We start from the raw sequence: 21,063 nt of genomic DNA, 5'->3' as shown, positions 1-21,063 counted from the left end.
GATTTTTTTGTACTCTCAGATTGCAGATTTTCAAATAGTTGTATCTCAGCCATATATTGTCCCATGCTAACAAACCATACATCATTGGAAAGCTTGTTCAGCTTTCAAAATGATTTTTAACACATATAATTTCAGACAACCTACTTCCATAAGGCAAACAAACTACATTAATATATAACAAAACATTTATACTGTATTTAATTAATATTTAATCATTAAGTTAATATAATTATGGTATCAAGTGCGACAATTGCCCTCATCTCTTTTAATGCCAGTGTTGTGGAACTCCAAAGCAATACCCTTTTTTCATTTGAGAAAGAAAAAAGAGCTTGCTGAGACATACAAACATATACAAAGTCTTGTATATATTATACTTACTTGATTGATTACATTAAAAAAACGAAAACATTTGAATGTTTATGCAAATGTGACATGTGACATTATTTAATTAAATATGCACTAGTTTGCATAATTTTCTAAACCAGAAACCTGAATATTTGATAATGTCAGTTTCAAAATTCTCGTTTCATTTTGCTGACATATTGCAGTTAAAGGTTTTTACAGAGGGGATTCTGGATATTTATTTTTATCACTCTAAACAGCCAAAAAAAAAAAATGTTATATGGGGGTAAAATGTTATATGAACTCAGATAATCTAAAATAATATAAACAAATCTTTCTGAATATAGATTGTTTAAAATAAAATGGTAAAGTCTGGTGCATTTAAATGCAAATTAAGTGAAGATTTCTGGTTCATTGCATATAAAAATAATCATTTTGAGAAAATTTTAAGCCTTTAAAGATATGCACTGAAATTGAAATCTATAGATGCAAACAGATAAAGTGGATTAAAAAGCCCTTAAAGTGTATTTTGAATGTTTTCTTTCCTCTGGTCTGAAACATCACATTATAAAAAGCCAAATAGTCATACCTGCCTTTGAGTGACAGACTCAGTGAACAGTACTGACCTAATTTTTGATATTACATCGTGAACTGGCAGGTATTCAAAATTATTGCTTGAGAAAAGTTTTAAATAAATGTAAAATATTTCCTATTATTGTATAATTCCGAACTTAACATGATTTCAGATAAACGTCTATTTCTGTTTGGAATAATCTTGCATCAAGTAAGCAAAAGCAGCACTGTGTACCAGAAAGAAGTGTGAACCACTAATTGGACTGAAATTCAGTGGCAACAAAAGCCTTGGCTAGAAAATTCCAGCCCTGGTTTTACAGGGTCTGCTTTGTTGCAGCAGTGTTTGTTCTCTACTGCTGTGTTAACAGTTATCTTTTCGGTGGTGGCCTCTCCCCACCCTTCCACACAGTGCATGAAATGTTCCTCAGCACAAACCCGTCCAGAGACACTGTGGCACAGTACAGGTGATGCTCCGTTCTACATAGGACACCATCCAGACACCAGGAGTGGCCCACCAGCTGCTCACAGCCATGATCCCACACAGCTTTGACTACAACCAGCCGATGAGAAAGCGTTGAGAAGAAGGAGACATGATGGGACAGTTCCAGGAAGATGTGGTGGGTGGCTTCACCGCAGAGGAACTGGAATGCAAGATCTGCTACTGTGCATACAGCCTGTCAAGTCGACGGCCCAAGATCCTCGAGTGCTGCCATTGTCTTTGTGCCAAGTGCCTTGCAAAAATCCTCGATTTAGGTGAAACCTCTCCAAACGCAGTGGTCTGTCCGTTCTGCCGCTACATCACAGAACTTCCTGGAGAAGATGTGGACAGTCTACCAGATGAGTATAACTTGGTGCTGGCACTGCTGTCCATCAAGACACAGAAGCATCAGAACCTTAGTGACAACCAAGGTGAGATTCTCCTCAGCCCCAGACGCCTCAACTCTCTGGTGGGACACTCTGCCTCAGCTTCTCCCACCTCGATTCGTTCCAATTACGTGGTAATCACCATTATGGAGCCTCGGCAGGAGTCTGTTATTCCAGCTCGGGGTAGGGATTACCGGTCTTCCAGCCAGGACTCCATGGCCTCGGTTACTCAGAGATGGACAGTGTGGAACTGTGCGGCCCTGTTGTGCCAGACTTCAGCACGTGTCCTGGTCTGGCTGCTGGGGCTGCTGTACTTCAGCTCACTGCCTCTAGGGGTCTATCTGCTCATCATGCAGAATACCACGATGGGGGTGTTAATGGTCAGTCTGGTACCTGTCAGTCTTCTCATCGTCATGGTGTACGGCCTTTGCCAATGCCTGTGCCGTGAGTTTTGGGACTGTGTACTACCATAATGACCAAAGCAAAAAGTGTTACTGTTATGTGTGGATATACAATGATTGGATGGTCCTGCCAGTTTGTGGAAACTCATGATTTTTTTGGTTAATTGGGTAAACGATGTACACTTAATTGAAAAACAAACAATAAACTTGCACAGATTTAATTTAGTAGGCTATCATACAAAACAATGTCGTGCAAGAATGCCTGAAAATAGTATCCACCTCATCAAAATTATCCACTGCATACATCTTTTTTATAACCCGTCTGATTGTTGAATGTGCCTTTTCCGGGAGTGGCTCTAATGGATAGATCAATAATTATGTCCTATCTAGGATTGTTGATGTACTTTTCTCTGTCTGAATGATTAACATACAATAACTTTTACAATAAGGTCCCATTAATTAAAGTTGGTTAATGCATTTACTAACATCAACTAACAATGAACATTATATACAGTATGTTACATACTGTTTACTAATCCTTGTTAATGCTAGTTGATAAAAATACAACTGTTAGCTCATGTTCATGTGCATTAAATAATATTAACAGACACACTTTTGATTTATTGAGTAAATGTGGTATTTAATCAGATTAATTAAGTAATATTAATTAACTACGATTGCATAACAAAGATTAATAATGAATGCGGTTAACAACAAATTGAACCTCATTGTAAAGTGTTACAGATGATTGCTATATAAGGCCTACAACATCTCATACCGAATCATGGGTAGGACACATATTTTAATATTTTAATCATGTTTATTAGTTTGACTTTTCCATGTTTTTCTTGGAACACAAATACAGTACATGTGAAGAAAGAACATGTCTGAGCATATTTTAAAGAAACTAATCTGCATATGTTTTTACAAACACAAGTTTTTTGTGCTATGTGTAAACGAACACAAGTTTTGTACGGAAAACACCACTATTTACATTTTTATATAAAGAAATTGTATATATTGTGTTTCATAAAACTTTTGATGCTATTTAAACAAGATTAAATGCACTGACACTGGCTTTTCAAGTTTTAGGCACAGAAAACTCTCAAAGGAGGTCACTAAAAAGGCCCCAATTGTAAGGGGACCCTAATATGCACCCTAACTGTAATGTCCCATGATGTATAAAAATTATGAAATAAATTAACGAAACATTATCATATGTAAGTGTGCATATATTCTCACTGTCACAGCCGTCTCAAGCAGATAACAACCCAAGTGAGAAGGAGGACATGTTATTGGTAGTCTGTGTCTAGTCATGTACCAAGTGCTCGAGGAAGTGTGACTGGACCTTCAGAGAGCCAATCAGATCGCTGGATCTCACACTAACAACAAACAAAAGATCGGGGTTCCCTCAGCTACTGTCTTTCTGCTCATTTTACGCATTTTACGTCTGTCCGATCAGTTGGATGTCGTCTTAAATGACAAGGATCAACTTTCTGGAAGTCTGTTATGTTTTTAAATGCTACCGTTTCTCTGTGTTGTGATTAATTCTCTCTAGCGTCTTGCTAACTCTATCAGAGAGGCTGTTTGCGGGCTAATCGCAGTTAGCTGGCAGGCTAGCCGTCCTCTTCGAATAAAACAAGCCCAAAATCTCAGCAGCTCTTCTCCTGTGGTGTCTGACAGTGGTCGCTTTAGCCACTGGACACTGATAGAAAGCTGTCCAGCTAAAGATAGCTGGCAAGCCGTTGATATCGGCGGCAGGAATCGGATCGCGATGTCAGGACCGTCATCGGGCTGTGGGTTTCTGATGTCGGTTGTCGTTCACGGAGACTTGGCTCTCAACGAGCAGGAAAAAGAGCTCAACCAGCGGCTTAGACGCCTTTACCCGGCCGTAAACGAGCAGGAGACCCCGCTCCCCAGATCCTGGAGCCCCAAAGACAAATTCAGCTACATCGGCCTGTCTCAAAACAACCTCCGGGTGCATTATAAAGGTAACCGAGACTAGCCGCAGCAGATGAACACAAACACCAAGTTGTTTACCAGCTAACGTTAAATGTTGAAGGCATAGGCCAGGTTAGCTCGTGTCAAGTTGCCCCTCTGATTAATGATATAAAAATACACTTCTGTTAGCTTCTGCGTACTCGTATTGTCTGAATCGAACCTATTTTTAGTCACACAAACTGCTAAAATCGTTACGAAACGAATGATTTAGTGTGATAATCGAGCACATTAGCCGATATAGTAAACGAAATGTTTACTAGAAACTTTAATTACTAATAACTCGCTGCTTAGACGTTTGAATAAAAATAGCCTCCCTTTAGCATTATTTAGCACCATTCCTAGCAGTCAGCATTGTCCAGATTATGTACTGTACTGCTTTAATATGTTTTATTCAGAACGGTGTTTGTGTGTGTGTGTGTGTGTGTGTGTGTGCATGTATTACACGTTGTCTTTGAGAATAAATGATAAAGTTATTAAGTTTGAAAGTATAAAGTTCGTGTACTGTAGCAGCGAGCTATAAAGCTGCTTCTTCAGACATTTCCGGAAGCACCTACTGTATGGAGTTTCACAGTTGAAATGCACTCATTGTCAGCTCTTTTGACAAAACGATCTGTGTGCAAAGCCTATGTCTTAATACACACATGCTGTTGTAGGTGGAGATCGAGCCTGACGCAGAAGCTCTAGGAAAGGCCTGTGTGGGTTTATCTGCACAGGCAGGTTTTCTGCCATTGCGTGTATGTAAGACTGTTACTAGGAATTCAGCAGATAAAGAAAAGCTGTAATATATGTATAATTTGATTACAATATTTAGTTATTAAACAAGCCTCTGTAATCCAGTGAGGTGTCTGCCATTTCCCTCAGCTGAGTCATAAAGGTAGGCCACAGAGGTAATTAGGCCAGTCAGTGCTGACGACAGGTAGGTTTCAGGTAGACTGCCTTAAATTACCAGTAGGCCAAGATATCTTAATAAACCTACAATCTACATATAAGCTTATGAATTTACTTCAGATAGAAATCTGATTATCAGAGGTTCAGGATTAAAATGTTACAAAAATTGACAAAGATGCATCACATATTTCACTCTGTATAGCCTCTGTATATATGTTTTTAATTGAATTGTTAATTGGATATATTTTAAATAGTCTCTATATGATTTATATTTTGTTGTATATTTGAGACATCAGGCATTTTGGTTTATATAGTATGAAAAAGTGAGAATATGGAGCTCCAACACAAGAGAAACAACACCTTAGTTTTATGTAGAGGCCCAGACTGAGCAAAAATTAGTAGTTTGGTGCAGCAGTTGTTGTTATTTAGCTATATAATCAAAAAGTGTGATTGTAAATTATTCTATTGTAAATCAGTGAGATCTTTTAAACAGTATAGCAGAATAGCATAAATATCACTTATCACTTTGAGTCCCAGTAGTACGTCTTCGTAAGAATATATTTAAATGCTTACTTTTGTAATAATTGCTATGTAGTTATAATTTCGGGGGGAAACACATAATGCAATGCAGTGCAGTAAAGTGATGTTTGAGAGATGTACAAATAAGCATTCCAAAAAGTTGTTACTGAATTATTTACAAAATATTATTACAAAAAATTGAATTACTGAAGTTGCATCAGTCCAGTCTTGTGATATTAGTAATGATATATAAGTTATTATTATTTTTACTTTATAAAATAAGATTTCACAAACAAAAAGTATTTTTAGAATTTTATTTAGAACCTTTTTTGTAAAAAATAAAATAAAAATAAAAATGGAACATTCCGAGGCCAGAAAGCATAAAGAGTATTCAGTAAAACAGGATTTGATCATGTTTGTCAGGTAGAGGGCATAGAAATTCATGAGTCAAATATGATGCAATAGGCTTAATAATGTGTGGGAAAAATTTAGTTTTCTATTTCATGCCTGTCTAGTTATGTGTTAATAGTGAGTAAATAATGGGTTTAACGCCTCTACAGACACTATAGTGACCTATAGCTTTAGCTATACTGTATGCATTTGCAGTCTCTGAGGTGTTTTTGATAAACTGATTTACTGCTACTTTTGTATTTGATGTTGGTCACTGACATATTTGTTCAGAAAATTAGATTTTTTTAAAAGTAATAATAGTTTCAACTGTCTGGAGTATTTGACTTAAATGAGGTGGCATGCCTTTTAATAAATAAATAAATAAAACTTTGGCTGTTAATAATAATAAATAATATTTTTAACAAATTTCTGACATTGTTTTGTTGGTTATTGCTAATTAAAATGACAATAAATAGGAATCCCCAAATTTAGAGCATACTCGCATGAAACAAACTGCCATTTTTAAATATCAAGCCGAATGTGCAGTGTCTTCGCTGTTGCCAGGCAAAATATCATCAGCCTAAAGTGTACAGCTCTCACAGCAAACACATTTATTATTTTGCTAAGTGTTTTTTTCCATGGCGACCTCTGGCGATGTTATAACATTACAAATGTTCTGGTGCTCCTTGTGAGTGACACAAGCCATTAGCAGTTGTAAATGATTGTGTTTATGTCATCCAGGTCATGGAAAGACCCCAAAAGATGCGGCATCTGTCCGTGCAACACACCCTATTCCAGCTGCCTGTGGGGTCTATTACTTTGAGGTGAAAATTATCAGTAAAGGACGAGATGGGTATGTGAAGGATTCAGTATTTTCTTAAATGACTTTAAGAAAGTGAGCATTCCCTTTTAAGGGAACATTTAAAGGTGCACTCATTAACTGTTAGTTTATGTGGCTGTGTGTAACAGTTGTCTTGAACTTGTCTTGAACCTAGTGGCTTGGATGTAGCATAATGCAAAATCTTCAATTACTAATATCTTTGAATAAAATCTCTATTAGAAGTCGGCCATAATTAATTTATTCGGAGAGTAAAATTTTGGATAATAAGAGGCTTACAGAAATGATTAGTATGTGATCTCAACATGGCTGCTCCCATGAGGTGACCTGTTCCATGAAAAATGAACAATTCAGTCCAGATTTTTCATAGTTAACTAAAACTAAAACCATATAACTCTTAAAATAAATGTGAACTGAAATGAAACAAAATATTTTAGCTGGTTACTAACATCTCATTTTCATATAGTTAAACAGGATATACTAAACTAAAACTAAAATATAAAACATTTATATAATGTTTGAATAAAATTAATATGTAAATGTAAAATATACAAATATGAAATGAATTATTAGTGATAATAAAATAACTCAGTCTCATGTAGGTATACATGATTTTTAAATCAGTTATTCATTTCTATAGGGATAACCTTTTCCTAATCAGGAAAAAGTTATTGTGTGTACCTTTTAATATTTAGGCTGAGCAGTTTTAACCTTCTCTGCTGCAGAACATTTGATCAAATAAACGCTGTTTTTGTGAGCAGGTACATGGGGATTGGCCTGTCAGCTCAAGGTGTCAACATGAACAGACTGCCAGGTAAAACCTCATGTTTTCAGGTTGTTTTTCTAAAATGTCTATGATCACTATAGATGTATTATAACACAGTCTATATAACTATTTTGTAGTTTAGATGGAGCTAGTGGGCATGTTAAGTTGATGTGTTCCCTCTGTGAGCTCTGCATCTTGCCAGGGAAATAAAAGTTTAGAAAGCTTTGAGTTTCTTTTGTGTTTTTGTGGTTTATTGTTTCCAAAAAATCAGCAGAATGTGTACAATGTCCTTAGGTTGGGACAAACACTCATATGGATATCATGGAGATGACGGCCACTCCTTCTGCTCATCTGGCACTGGGCAGCCCTATGGTCCCACATTCACAACAGGCGATGTGATCGGCTGCTGTGTGAACCTCATCAACAATACCTGTTTCTACACAAAAAATGGTCACAGTCTAGGTAGTAAACATTTGAATTGCACATCAAGATCAAATGCTTAACTGTGGATATTTGTTTTTTATTTATTACTGGTCATCAATTCAGTGAGCACTTTAATACACGTCTGCAAGAATATTTTTAATTTAATATGATTTAGTAATTTAGCTATTAACACATTTTCTATTCCCACCATTTCTTGAATTAAATCTTGAATTTACTTTAATAATAGTCTTTTTTTTTTTTTTTCAGGGATAGCTTTTACAGATTTACCGGTAAGTCTTTATTTTTCTTAAACACCTCTAAGCTTGAAATTATTTTTTTGGTTCATTATTATTTTATACACTACCATTCAAATGTCTGGGGTCGATTTGATAATTCATTTGATCAAAATATACCAAAAGCAGAAATATTGTTGTGGTTTAAAATAAGCTGTCTTTATATTATCAATGCAATTTATTCCTATGATGGTAAAAGTTAATTTTCAGCCGTCAGTCTTCAGTGTCACATGATCTTTTGGAACCATTTGGAAACCATTGTGTTGCTCAAAATTTTTGTGGAAACGGTGACACTTTATCAATATTCCTTGATGAATAGAAAGTTTTTTTTTTCTTTCTTTTAGAAACGGTGGTGAAGTCATTTAAGTTTTGTTGTGGTTTGTAGTATGTAGTCTATCCTCCAATAGTTAACTCGGATAAATCTATGGCTGTTTACATTCTGATTACATGCACATGTGTTTTGTGAAAAAGTTAAATTTTTTATTGTTGTTGTCTAAATATTGAACTTGTAGTGACATATCATTTGTAGCTTTATAGATATGTTTTTGTGTTTCACTGCCTGGAGGTCATGGGGTGATTGATCATTTGTATATTTTTCATTCTGTTGTAATATTTTAGATATTGTTGAGGAAGCTGTTTGCTATTGTTATGTCTTTCCTTCTTTCTTCATCATTTAAAGATGTTGGACTGACAGCTCCTAAGCATTGCTCTTGTTAAATGAACAGAGGGCCTGTTTGGGGCTAAAACAATGATCCATTCAACAGAAAACACAGTTGGCTGGGGACCAGCATTCATGCTACTCTGAGTACTTCTGTGAAGTATGTCAGTTTAGCAGTTCTGAGCTTTCTTTCTATTGGAATATGAGCACAAACCCTCCCAGAATTATTCTACAGAAAGCATCAGAAAATGACTAATATGGGTCTGCCCCCGACCTGACCGATAATTATGTAATCTTGGTTTGAAATCTGATTAAAATCTGCTGTTTTTCTGAACGCCCATGCTAGACATAAACAAGACTGGATTGGTAATGGGGCATACCGATCATTTTCCTGGTGTAGAACGCACTTAAGGGGCCGACAGAATTCTTATTTATTTTGCCAAGGACCATCACGCACGGACAGCCAACAGCCAGTGGCCCATTGGTTTGTCTCCTGTATTGACAGCGTAAACAATCCAATCCAAATGCGCTATTAGCGGAGCATTGAAGTATTTTGCCCATCGTTTATAAAGATCGCTTCACCCCAATTTAAATTATTATTATTATTATAGTTATCAATAATTAAAACAGAAATTATAGAAATGAATACTTTTAGCAAGGATGCTTTAAATTGATAAAAATGATGATATAGACATTTATAATGTTAAAAAAAAAATTATATTTCATATAAATGCTGTTCTTCTAAACTTTCTATCCATCAAAGAAACCTGAAAAAAAATCTACTCCGCTGTTCAACATAATAATAATAATAATAAATGTTTTTTGAGCAGCAAATCAGCATATACGAATGATTTCTGAATGATCACGTGACACTGAAGACTGGAGTAATGATGCTAAAATTTCAGCTTTGAAATCACAGAATTGAATTAGATTTAAAAATATATTCAAATAGAAACCAGTTCTTTTAAATAGTAAAAATATTTAAAAATATTATTGCTTTTGCTATAATTTGAATTAAATAAATGTGGGTTTGGTGAGCAGAAGAGACTTCTTTAAAAAACATCACAGATCTAACTGTTCAAAAACTTTTCTTTTGACTGGTAGTGTATATCATATATACACAAACACACACACACACACACACACAGAACTGTGCAAAAGTCTTAGGCCACTAGTATTTTCACCAGGAAAAAATTAAGTCAGTTATTTCTATCTTTTGCTGTAATGTGTCAGTAGTAAACATCAGTTTACATTTCATAATTATTACGATTAATGGTGAAATTAATTTTTGTTTGGTGAAAATATTAGTGGCCTAAGACTATTGCACAATACAATGATGGTGGGCCGCCTGAACCAAAAGATGCCAGGGCCCATTTTTTTAGTCCCAGTCCAGTCCTGGACATAAACAAAGGCATATTTTTCATCATCTTTTTAAAGATCTCATTGTGTGTATGTACACATCATTAGTAATAAAAAACTGGTAAATTTAAATAGCCAGTAACTAAATAGTCCACATTTATTAAAATGTGCTTATTTTGCTTTTAGCCCAACCTGTATCCCACAGTGGGTCTACAGACCCCAGGGGAGGTCGTGGACGCCAATTTTGGGCAGCATCCGTTTGTCTTTGATATTGAGGACTACATGCGTGAATGGAGAACCAAAATCCAAGCCCAGATTGACCGTTTCCCCATTGGGGAGAGAGAAGGAGAATGGCAGGCCATGATTCAGAAGTGAGTACTTTTGATTTGGAATATTTTTATAAGGTTTATATTTTCAAAACCTTTCCAGAGGTAATGTATGGATATGCTGTTTTGTCTTTTTTTTTTGACCTGTTCGCTCTCTTTCATTAGAATGGTGGCCTCGTATCTGGTTCACCACAGCTACTGTGCCACCGCTGAGGCCTTTGCCAAATCAACTGACCAGGCTGTACATGAGGAACTTGCTTCTATCAAAAATAGACAGAGTGAGTCTTCACAGGCAAAACAAATATATTATCCTTCAGACTTGGGTCTTATTTTGGGTTTGTATGATTGTTAAATTCAACATGAAATCAAATTGGCATAGTTTCTGGTCCAATAATTGAAATGAATCAATCTGAATAATTTATCACTGCATCTCAGCATGCTTTCAGAGTCGAACATTCCCAACTCCGTGCCGAGTAATGATTTCACATTTGTGACTGCAGAGATCCAGAAGCTGGTCCTGTCTGGCAGAATGGGAGAGGCTATAGAGACCACTCAACAACTTTACCCAAGCCTGTTAGAGAGAAACCAAGACCTCCTGTTTATGTTGAAGTAAGTGTGATATATGCCATATTTTAGGAATTAGCTAACATCTTCAGTAAAGAAACCAAATGCATAATGTATCTACATCTCTCTTTTTCCAGAGTGAGGCAGTTTATTGAGATGGTGAATGGCACTGACAGTGAGGTCAGGTGTCTCGGTGGGAGGAGCCCTAAGTCACAGGATTGTTACTCGGGCTCCCCCCGTCTCTTCAACAGCCCTGTTAACAAAGCCAGCAGCTCCCAGACCTACCAGACAGGTACGTATTATATCCACTAATACAAAAAAGGAGCTTTTCACCAGAGAAACATTTTAAGTTCCTATAAGTACCCTCATTTTGACGTTTCAGCACCACAGGAACTGGGAATTGTTTTAATTGAAGGAATGCCTTTTGCGGAGACTAAATTGGCTCTTACTTCAGAGTAGGGACTAACTCAGCATAATGGGAACTACCAGGGGCATAAGTGTATGTTGATTGACCCAATGCATGCCATACAAACTATTAATTAAATTGTTTAAATTGAGTTATATTTGCGTAATAAAATAAAATGCTGACAAACACCAAAAATAAAGATGTACATCATTAAACTGACAGCATAACAGTTGTACCAGAGGGATGTTGGCTTAGATAGGTGGACAGACAGGGGCTTTGGAGTCAAAAAGGTTGAGAACTGCTAGTTAGGTCATCTTTAAATCAAAGCTAGTCCTAAGCCAGAATTCACTGATCATTTGCACTTTCCTCTTTCTCCAGGTTTTGATAGTAATTACTGTAATGGAGTTTCAAGTAAAGGCCACACCTCTTCCCATAGTCACAAGTCATGTCCCCCTACCATGCCAAGCCCTGAGCTCGGCGTCCTGAATGGCAGTCGGGGTCAGCAGACCAACGTTAGGTACGTCTTTGCTCCACAGCACATTGAAATATCCTTCAAGTTTACATGAAATGAAAATTCACCTTGTGTTTTGAATATGCATGTTGAAATTAGACATGTGCCGGTGTTCGGTAATGCGATATATCACGGTAATGAATATGCACTGTATTGTTATCGTGGGCACTTCTAAATACTGTGAATGATTATATATTACAAATTATTCCAAATTTGGAATGCATTTTAAGAATAGTATTCCCATCAACTGGTCAAAATGCACAATGCTGCTTGAAAGACCCATGTGCGCTCTGATGTAAACAAGCACTGCATGAGAAGCACATAGGGGACCACATGAAATGTAGAACACACTGAATGTAAGCACATTCACTCTCTGAAAACAGGTGGCGCTAAACTGCAGAAAATGCAGCCGCTACCCTGGAAGCCCCATAAATAAACCAGCTGCACCACTTTCTAAAACTTGCTTAAATAAATTTTAATAGCCATTTAGATTTGTTGATTTGCTATGAAGTTCATCAGAGTGCCAAATACTTAAGCATTCTGACTTACTAGGCTATTTATTTAAAAACATTTTTTTTTTTTCATTTTAATCTGGACTACAACATGCCCTAGATATTGCTTGAAAGTGTTTTGATTCTTTATTTTTTAATTCAAAATTTACATTAGGGCTTCATTAGTCAATTCATTAGTAAACATAAACTGCCAATGAAAAATTCTTCTGAACATTCATTAATCTTAGGTATTCCAATATTTAATAATGCATTGTTAAAATCTAAAGTTATAACTGTTTTATTTAATGAGCTAACATAAACTAAGACTTGTATTTTTTAGCAAATGTAGCTATTGCTCATTGTGAATGTTAATGGTTAACTAATGAGGTTTTATTGTAAAGTGATACCTAATGGTCTTTATAGTTCTTTTGCACTTTAATCTATGCAAACGTTATATATTTTTCAGTATTGCTTTGTTTTTAAATGTTCTGTTATTTTTGTTATAAGAAAAAAATTATTTAACCTGTTATACTTTTTAGTTATTTTAATCTAAATTTCAATACCGTGATAATAGCATGAGCAATTAATCGCAACAGGAAAATTTAATACCGGCATATCCCTAGTTGAATGAACAGTTTGTGTGGGTATACATTATGTTTACCTTTTTTTTTTTTTTTTAACCTATAAAAATGTATATTTAAAATGTAAAAAAATTTAAACTTCCCGGTAAAATTACAGACTTTTCTACACCCACATCTCAAAATCTGAAATTTGTGGTAAAATCTGTCTGCTTTCCTTGTCCGTGTGTCAGCGCGCTGTTAATACTGCGGGAGCTCTCAGTCTCACTACAGCTTATAACTTCAAAAATTCACTGGCGATTGCATCCTTTTGTACAGATACAAGTTGTAATGTTTTGTCTATGTTATGTATCTAAGTTAACTGATAAATATCATAGGATGTGTCATAGAATGGGCTTCAGTTTATTGTTATAAACTCCTCAGGAGTTATTGTCATTTCACCTTAGGTAGCTATTCCTTTTTAGATGCTTGTTTTTTTGAACATTGCTACATCATAATCATAATAACAGTGTTCTAATCATGTTTTCATGTCATATGTTTATTTTTAACATTCATTTTCATAACAGTCTTCAGTTATTTTCATCATCTCCATTACGGCCATGCCCCACCCACTTCACATGCCCCGCCCCCGAGTACTCAATTAGTCGTTTTTGTAACTTATTGATGATTGAAATGAGAAATTGCCCAAAATGCCTAAATCTGTTCACTCAGATGCATGTACGTCATAATACAGAGGAAACGTTGTCATTGCTTCAGTTTCATTGCAACTTTAAATCTGACGGGCAAAGTATATAGGAACAAAGTAACTGTACAGCACAAAACAAGCCTGTTGTGTAAATGTTGACTCTTCCTTGCAGTGCTGAGGTGGAGATGGACGTTGATCACTTCTCAAACGGATTGTCTGAATCCTCTTCAAATGGATTTCTGAATGGCAGCTCTACTCACGGGATAGACTTGGAGGAATGTGATGGAGATATGGGTGAGAACATTAATTGGGCTCAGTCTTCTGATGATTTCCTGTGTGTCTGCAATGAAGTTTGTTGTGGGTCAAAGGGTTTTCCTATGTGATCTGTTTATTATATCGGATGTTGTGCGTGTGAATTTAGTCAATTATGTTTCGCAAATGAAGCTTGTGTTCCATTTTAAAAAGGATTAAATGTTCTTTACACAGAAGTGGATAGTGCTCAGTCTAAGAGGCAGTTGTGCGGAGGGAGCCAGGCAGCCATTGAGAGGATGATTCAGTTCGGCCGAGAGCTACAGAGCATGAGTGAACACTTGCGCCGTGAAAGGGGAAAAAACTCAGCCAATAAGAAGATGCTCAAGGTACTTCCTTTAATATACACCAGTGGCGAGCTGTGACTTTTTTAACAGGGTATGCTGCTTGATAAGATTAAGACAATAAGAAGATATAACAAACACAGTGGCAGGTGTCGATTTAAAAGTATGCACATTTCCTACCTTATTTGTAAATGAAATTCATCTTTAAATCCTTCTTCTACTGTTTCAGGTTTATCCATAGTTATTCAAATGCTAGAAAAAAAAAATTGCTGGTTTTCCAAGTAAAAATCACCAAATAATGTTTACATGTAGTTACATTATGATACATAATATTCAGAGGGTGGGGAAAGGTCTCTGTATCTACTGAATTATTTTTTTATTCCCAGTGAATAGGAGTCAAAACTCCCACAAAGGTGACACTAGGCTACCCTAATATGCAAATTACCCAAATATTGCCAAGTTGCAATGTTGCAAACAACAATAAAATCAGAGAAGGACTTTAGCTGCAAGCGACATGAGCATACGGAAAACAAAGGGAACAATAACATCTTAATGTTCAGAAAAATGTTCAGAACTTTTTTCACAAATGTGTTTTCAGTGGACTTTTAAAATTTACTTTGCTTGAGAAAACAAAAATATAGTTACACAGTTGTTTTTTTCCTTTGATTCTGGTGAGTTGGTTTTGCATCAAACACAATGTGACTTTCGGCAATTGAGATCTGACAGCAACAGCTAATTTTTCCATTCGAGTGCTTCACGAGTGCTTCGCGGACAGCTACCCTCGCACAAGAAATCAGCCACAGGCCAGCAAACCAATGAGAACACACTACAGTCCTGACGAGTCATAGTGACAGAGCGGAGGCGACAAGTCATCCGGAAGCTTCCGTAACTGACGTAGATTCACATAAAAATACTGCCGCTTAGAAAATAAATCATATTACTTACTCCTAACTCTTTAAGATTTAAGTTACATTTTAAATGACAAGGGATCAACTTATAATCATGTTTATATTAATAACCCCATTAAATTATTCTCTCAAATGGCCTGGGTATGTGGAGCATTCGCATCTTATATATACACTTGTTCTGAAAGTTGAATGTATGGGCGTTTGTACTTATAATCACATATATGATTTAAAATGGTCTTTAGGAAAACATAGTATAAAGTGTATTAATGCTCAGTAAGCATAGAGATGTATATACGTTTTATTCTAAAACCTCTTACTGTCTCCGTTCTTGCAGGATGCATTCAGTTTGCTGGCATATTCAGATCCATGGAGCAGTCCTGTGGGCTACCAGCTAGACTCCATCCAGAGAGAGCCTGTCTGCTCAACACTCAACAGTGCAATATTAGGTAGGCACCACTAGTTTTCTTATGTTGGAACATTTGTTCTCAATCTTTTCAGGCCAAGTACCACCTTTGAACAAATCAGAACAACTTTGTCACCACAGTGATCCCTTTTGTTGCTTTCAGAATTAAGAAAAGTGAGCAACATTATGCTGTATTTTGATAAAAAAAATTTTAAAAAACATTCATGGTGCTACAGATCCCTCATCAGCCCTTTTGTAGGTCTATAGAAGGATCCTGTCACATAACACATGAACAGACTGTTTAGATATTTTGCAAATATTACAACATTAATATTCAAAGTTTACAATCCAAACACATTATTTATGAATTGTTTTAATTTTATCTTCTCGTTTGTTTTTTCTCATCTCTCCCAGTCAAGTCTTCATTTAATGTTGACAACATGCTCAAAACTGCATCCAGTGTATTTGAGCCAAAAAAAAAACCTCTTTTCCTGAAACTAAGCTAGGTGCTTATTGTAGGGAACAATAAGGATAATATCTTTTTTGTTGTTGTTGTTCGATCACTCGTTTTTTTTGCTGATCAATGCAGCTTCCGAACAGTATACTCGGTCCACACTATGATGTCATTTGTGTATTAGATTATATTTATATGGCATGAACCCTAGCATTCAAAACAGTAATATTGTGAAAATAACCATTTCATATTTCAGTATATTTCAAAATGTAATTTATTCCTATGGAAAGCTTTATTTACAGCATCATTACTCCACTCTTCAGTGTCACATTGCTTATTATTATCAGTGTTGAAAACAGTTGTGGTGGTTTATATTTTTGAGTACTTTTTTTTCAGGATACTTTAATGAATAGAAAGTTCAAGTGAACTGCGTGTATTTAAAATAGGATGGTTCTGTAACATTATGAAAGTCTTAACTGTCCCTTTTAATCAGTTTAATGCATCTTTGGTAAATAAAAGCATACATTTATTTTAAAATATACTTGAATGGTGGTGTGTATTGCTGTTTATTAAAGCTTATTCTTGAATCTAACAATTCAACATTGGCATTTAGCATTTAATGTAACTGTTTCTCTCATGCAGAGACTCATAACCTGCCAAAGCAGCCTCCGTTGGCGCTCTCCGTCGGCCAGGCAGCTCAGTGTCTGTCCCTCATGGCTCGCACAGGCAGCGGATCCTGCGCCTTCGCATCAGTGGATGATTACCTGCACTAACCTCTGGAGAATCATCCCTTTAAATGACCACGTGAAAGAGGCCCACGTCATCCCAGACTACCCCCAAAAACTGGGGCCAGCTTTGAAACCATGGCCTGATGAACTGAGCCTCCACATGGCCAGACCCATCCTGGCTCTCTGACGAGACTGGACCCTCTTCACCCGGACCTAAACTGGCCTAAAGACACATTAGGAAGAGGGGTTCTTAAAAGTCAGATAAAATCCCCAATTATTATGGTCTTTATTTTTTTTTCCTTTTGTCTTTTTTAGTTTGGGGGAGGGGAGGAAGTTTTGGGTGGGGGGTGGGGGGAGGGGGGCAGCAGGCTCTGATTGTTGTTTCCTAATTTACAAGGCATGAGGAAAGTTATTATGACATAATTATTGTTATTATCAGTAAACTTGCATATAAGATATATTTGTTCTTGGTTGAAAGCTGGCAGAGTGAGCGAGACCGAATAACTATGCTCCCACCTCGGCAACATCCTGCTATTTTCAGGTCTCAGCTTGTGTAATTTACCATTTATAAAAGAAAAAAAAAAAGAGAAAAAATATTGCAATTATATTAACATGAGGAGTGGAACATTTAGTTATCTTAATGTAAAAAAAAAAATTCCAACCCAGAAAACCTAACACTGCTGGAGTCCTCCTTAGTGGTGGTGTGTAGTGTAGAGCGTTAGTGTGAGCTGTCTTGAGTTATGCCCTTTTTTGTGCAAGCGCACCTTCCCTCTGCCAACTGCACAGCAGGATTGATGCAATGTTCAGACACTTTGATTTGTAATTGTATTGATGTCTATGGTCTTTTCATCCACCCGATCTCTTACTCCATCTTTTTAAAAGTCCATGTTCAGGCGTTCTGTCATCATCGTTGCCTGAACTGTTTTTTTTGTGCAGTTTGGATGTGCGACGGGAACACGGTGAAATTAAGGTCATATGCCTGCTCGATTGTTTTTTCTCCTCTTGTTTACCGGTCAATCCCTCAGATCATCAGTACTTTTAAAACAAGGAGAATGGTACAGTATTGTCATCAGCACTGTCTTATCATTTTCAGTAATAAAAGGTAAATACCCAGTTGAACAAGATATACCCGTCTGTTTTGACACATTTCAGCGAGTGTTTTAACGTTACACAAGACCATTAAAAAAAGCCAAGTTTGATTTGTCTCGTCACACATTTAAAGAAAAAGTTCACCCAAAAGTGAAAATGGTGTAAATTCTCATTTACAAAAACTTGTGAGACTTCGGTCACTCTTTCGTCACATTAATGAGGATGTTTTTGTTGAAGCCTGAGAGGTTTCGATCTCTCCACTTCCAGGTAACCAACACTTTAGAGATCCAAAAACGTGAGAAACACATCGTGAAACAATGCATATGAATTAAACAGTTTAATGACTTTTTTTTTAAGAGATGGAATAATTTTATAGGATAACCAGATTTAATTTAGGCTTTTATTTACATATAAATGATTAACACACATTTAGCGAATCACATATGGTAAACATGGAAGCTTGTTTGTCTGTATATTTGTGAATTAAATATACCTCTTTAGAAGACTAAACTGCTTGATTTTTATATTAAATCGTTTTATAATGCCTTAATAATCTTTCTGAATCTTATAAGTTGTGGTTACCTAGACTTTTAATAGAGGGACAGAAACCTCTCAGGTTGTATTTAATCTTATCTTATCTTAATGTGTGTTTTGAAGATTAAGCAAAGCTATATGGGTTGTAAACCCAACACGAGTAAATGACAGAATTTTTATTTTTGGGTGAACTTTACTTTTAGCTTCCTTGTAAAATGCTATAACCATAACTTGGCCATCATAGTCATTTAGTTTAATCAAATTAATATTATGTACAAAGTAACTGACAAATGAACTGTTGATCTTTAGATCAGGTTTAAAATTATTGAAGTGTAGAGTCAATTTGCACAGTGCTTCTTCCACTATTAAAAATGTTCCAGTTTCAGTTTAATTTGTACACTAGATATAAGGTGAGTCATTTCTTTTTAAATGACTTTATCTTATTAAATAATAAGGTTTATAAAGTTTTTTTTTGGCTCGCACCCCGTTTCTTTTTGAGGGACAGAAGCTCTGCATCTGAAGATTAATATACACAAATGAGGAAATGACAATCTATGAAGTTTGCTGAATGATTAAAGGAATCAAATGGTTTCCATTTAGCTGGAGATCTTACTTTTGGGGTTCTTTATCAAATTCATCCGAGAGCTCTCGAGGAAGACGTTTTCTCTTCTGTAAAACAGATATAACGTTTCATGATATTTTGACGTTAAATACACAATTTACTGTGAACTACGTTAAGAGTGTATGAGCTTTTCTTGGAAATAATAATGTAGTAGACATCCTGATGACCTTTTGTTCTTGAAATTTGGAGCCGTCTGGACCCAGTGGACTCACTCACAGACCTTTCGGCTGCTTCCAGTTCATCTTTAACTCTCTTCAGAACCATAGACAGTAAAAGAAATGGACACAGCGACCCCATTGGAACTCAATTGAGACAAATGAAGCCCAGTTTTAGCGTTTTTTAGCACTTCCGTTTCTGACGCGCAGACTCAAACGAAGCTTGACGACGTCAGCAACCTGTCTGTCAGATGTAAATCTTCTAGTGGCTGTGCGTGCAAACTGCCATCGTTAATCTTGCAGAGACGGCGAGTTTGAGCGGGGAGTTCTTTGTCGTGAGTGAGCAGGAGTAAGTATTCAGATTAATTATTTTGTATAGTATTTTAAAATGTAACGCCAGTACGCCATATTAAGTTAATTGCCTGCGAGCTTCTCCTCCTGTTTGTACGGTAATGCGACAGAGAGCCGAGTGGTTATGACGCAATCGTTAGCCTATTTTTTACAAAAACTGTTTCTACGGGGCCATAATGTAACATAGAAGGTAATGGAGCCCTTTATATATTGTCGTGTATCTTTAGAAATAAATAATGGACAAACAGAGTCTTTAAACGCCTCAGATGTAAAGTTATTCGCTGTCAAAGTGACGCCAAAATGAATGGGAGTCAATGGGAATGCTAACGCAAGTGAAGTTCTGCTAAAAGATGGCAGCCCCCACCCGACTTCAACTTCCGGTCGAGTTCCTTGCCCCTTGTTCAGAACAGCACTCTTTAGCGCATCAAAGGCGACCTCCTGTGGGAGATCATCATCACTGGGTTCAATCTGTGAGTCTCTGACGATCAGACATTCTGTCAGTCTCTTTAACCAGATTTTAGTACACACGAGACGGGACTCGCCATATTAAAACCATAGACAGTAAAATAAATTAAAAAGACAACAACTCTAAACCATAGACAGTAAAAGAAACGCAGGCAGACTAAAGTCAAAAGTAATCGGCACCAAAAGATGCTGCCACCTTGTGGTCTGGATGTGTCAGTAATATAGGCTCGTAAGCAAACTGGTGCAAATGGCGGCATTTATAACCTATGATAATAACCATAGACATTAAAAGAAATAATAACAGCACATACTGCTGATACTGACTGTGTGGTCAGATTTGTAGGTAACATGTTATTTCAATGTACAGAGATAAATTGTTATTGTTCGTAATTTTCTAGATTAAGAACAAAAAAGTAGACACTAAACAACATATGTTGTTGTTGGTGCTGTATTTACCACCACATAAACTATTATTTATACTGACCGTTTAAATTGTGTGGCATTATAATGATAAAATCTTATGGTTCGAACAACAAAAATGTAAATAACGCATGAAATTTGCAAATACTATATAATAATACTATACATTAATAATAGCAGAGTATATTAATAATACATTTATTATTATAAGGATTATTAAAAATACTTAGTATTATTATGGTGAAAAATATTTTTTTCTTCAGAAACAATTACATTTTCAAATTATACGTTTTAATATTTTAATTATTAATAAAATATACAATAATATTATTAATAAAAAGTAATAATATTACTTATATAGTATAATATATTATGATATATTATTTTTTCAGTTAGTGAAAAATAATGAAATAGGTTTGTCATGCGACTGGATATATCTGACCAATCAGTGTTTCCGACGTGTTT

General features: G+C 36.0%; 2 protein-coding genes and 1 long non-coding RNA gene across 3 annotated transcripts; 2 read left to right on the top strand and 1 right to left on the bottom strand.

Moving 5' to 3' along the window:
* The first annotated feature begins 1,114 nt into the window (after nucleotides 1–1,114).
* On the top strand, nucleotides 1,115–2,611 carry rnf182 (ring finger protein 182). The gene has a single exon (XM_026206304.1). It carries the CDS (start codon nucleotides 1,506–1,508, stop codon nucleotides 2,250–2,252), a length of 747 nt encoding a protein of 248 aa, XP_026062089.1. The 5' UTR covers nucleotides 1,115–1,505; the 3' UTR covers nucleotides 2,253–2,611.
* Nucleotides 2,612–3,523: 912 nt separating this feature from the next.
* Nucleotides 3,524–18,159, top strand: ranbp9 (RAN binding protein 9). Its single transcript, XM_026206302.1, has 14 exons — nucleotides 3,524–4,171; nucleotides 6,720–6,831; nucleotides 7,578–7,630; nucleotides 7,877–8,044; nucleotides 8,273–8,295; nucleotides 10,502–10,686; nucleotides 10,807–10,919; nucleotides 11,142–11,250; nucleotides 11,343–11,497; nucleotides 11,990–12,128; nucleotides 14,049–14,170; nucleotides 14,363–14,514; nucleotides 15,712–15,823; nucleotides 16,877–18,159. Exons 1-14 carry the CDS (start codon nucleotides 3,955–3,957, stop codon nucleotides 17,005–17,007), a joined length of 1,791 nt encoding a protein of 596 aa, XP_026062087.1. The 5' UTR covers nucleotides 3,524–3,954; the 3' UTR covers nucleotides 17,008–18,159.
* LOC113045709 (uncharacterized) lies at nucleotides 17,051–19,497 on the bottom strand. Its single transcript, XR_003276021.1, has 3 exons — nucleotides 19,375–19,497; nucleotides 19,199–19,254; nucleotides 17,051–17,185 (listed from the first exon to the last, which is right to left on the bottom strand). It is a non-coding gene; the product is annotated as an uncharacterized LOC113045709 (long non-coding RNA).
* Between the last annotated feature and the right edge of the window lie 1,566 nt (nucleotides 19,498–21,063).

Source organism: Carassius auratus, chromosome 27 (assembly GCF_003368295.1).
Source record: "Carassius auratus strain Wakin chromosome 27, ASM336829v1, whole genome shotgun sequence".
Classification (NCBI taxonomy): domain Eukaryota; kingdom Metazoa; phylum Chordata; class Actinopteri; order Cypriniformes; family Cyprinidae; genus Carassius; species Carassius auratus.
Note: the sequence above shows the minus strand (reverse complement) of the source record. Positions and strands in the feature narration are given on the sequence as shown.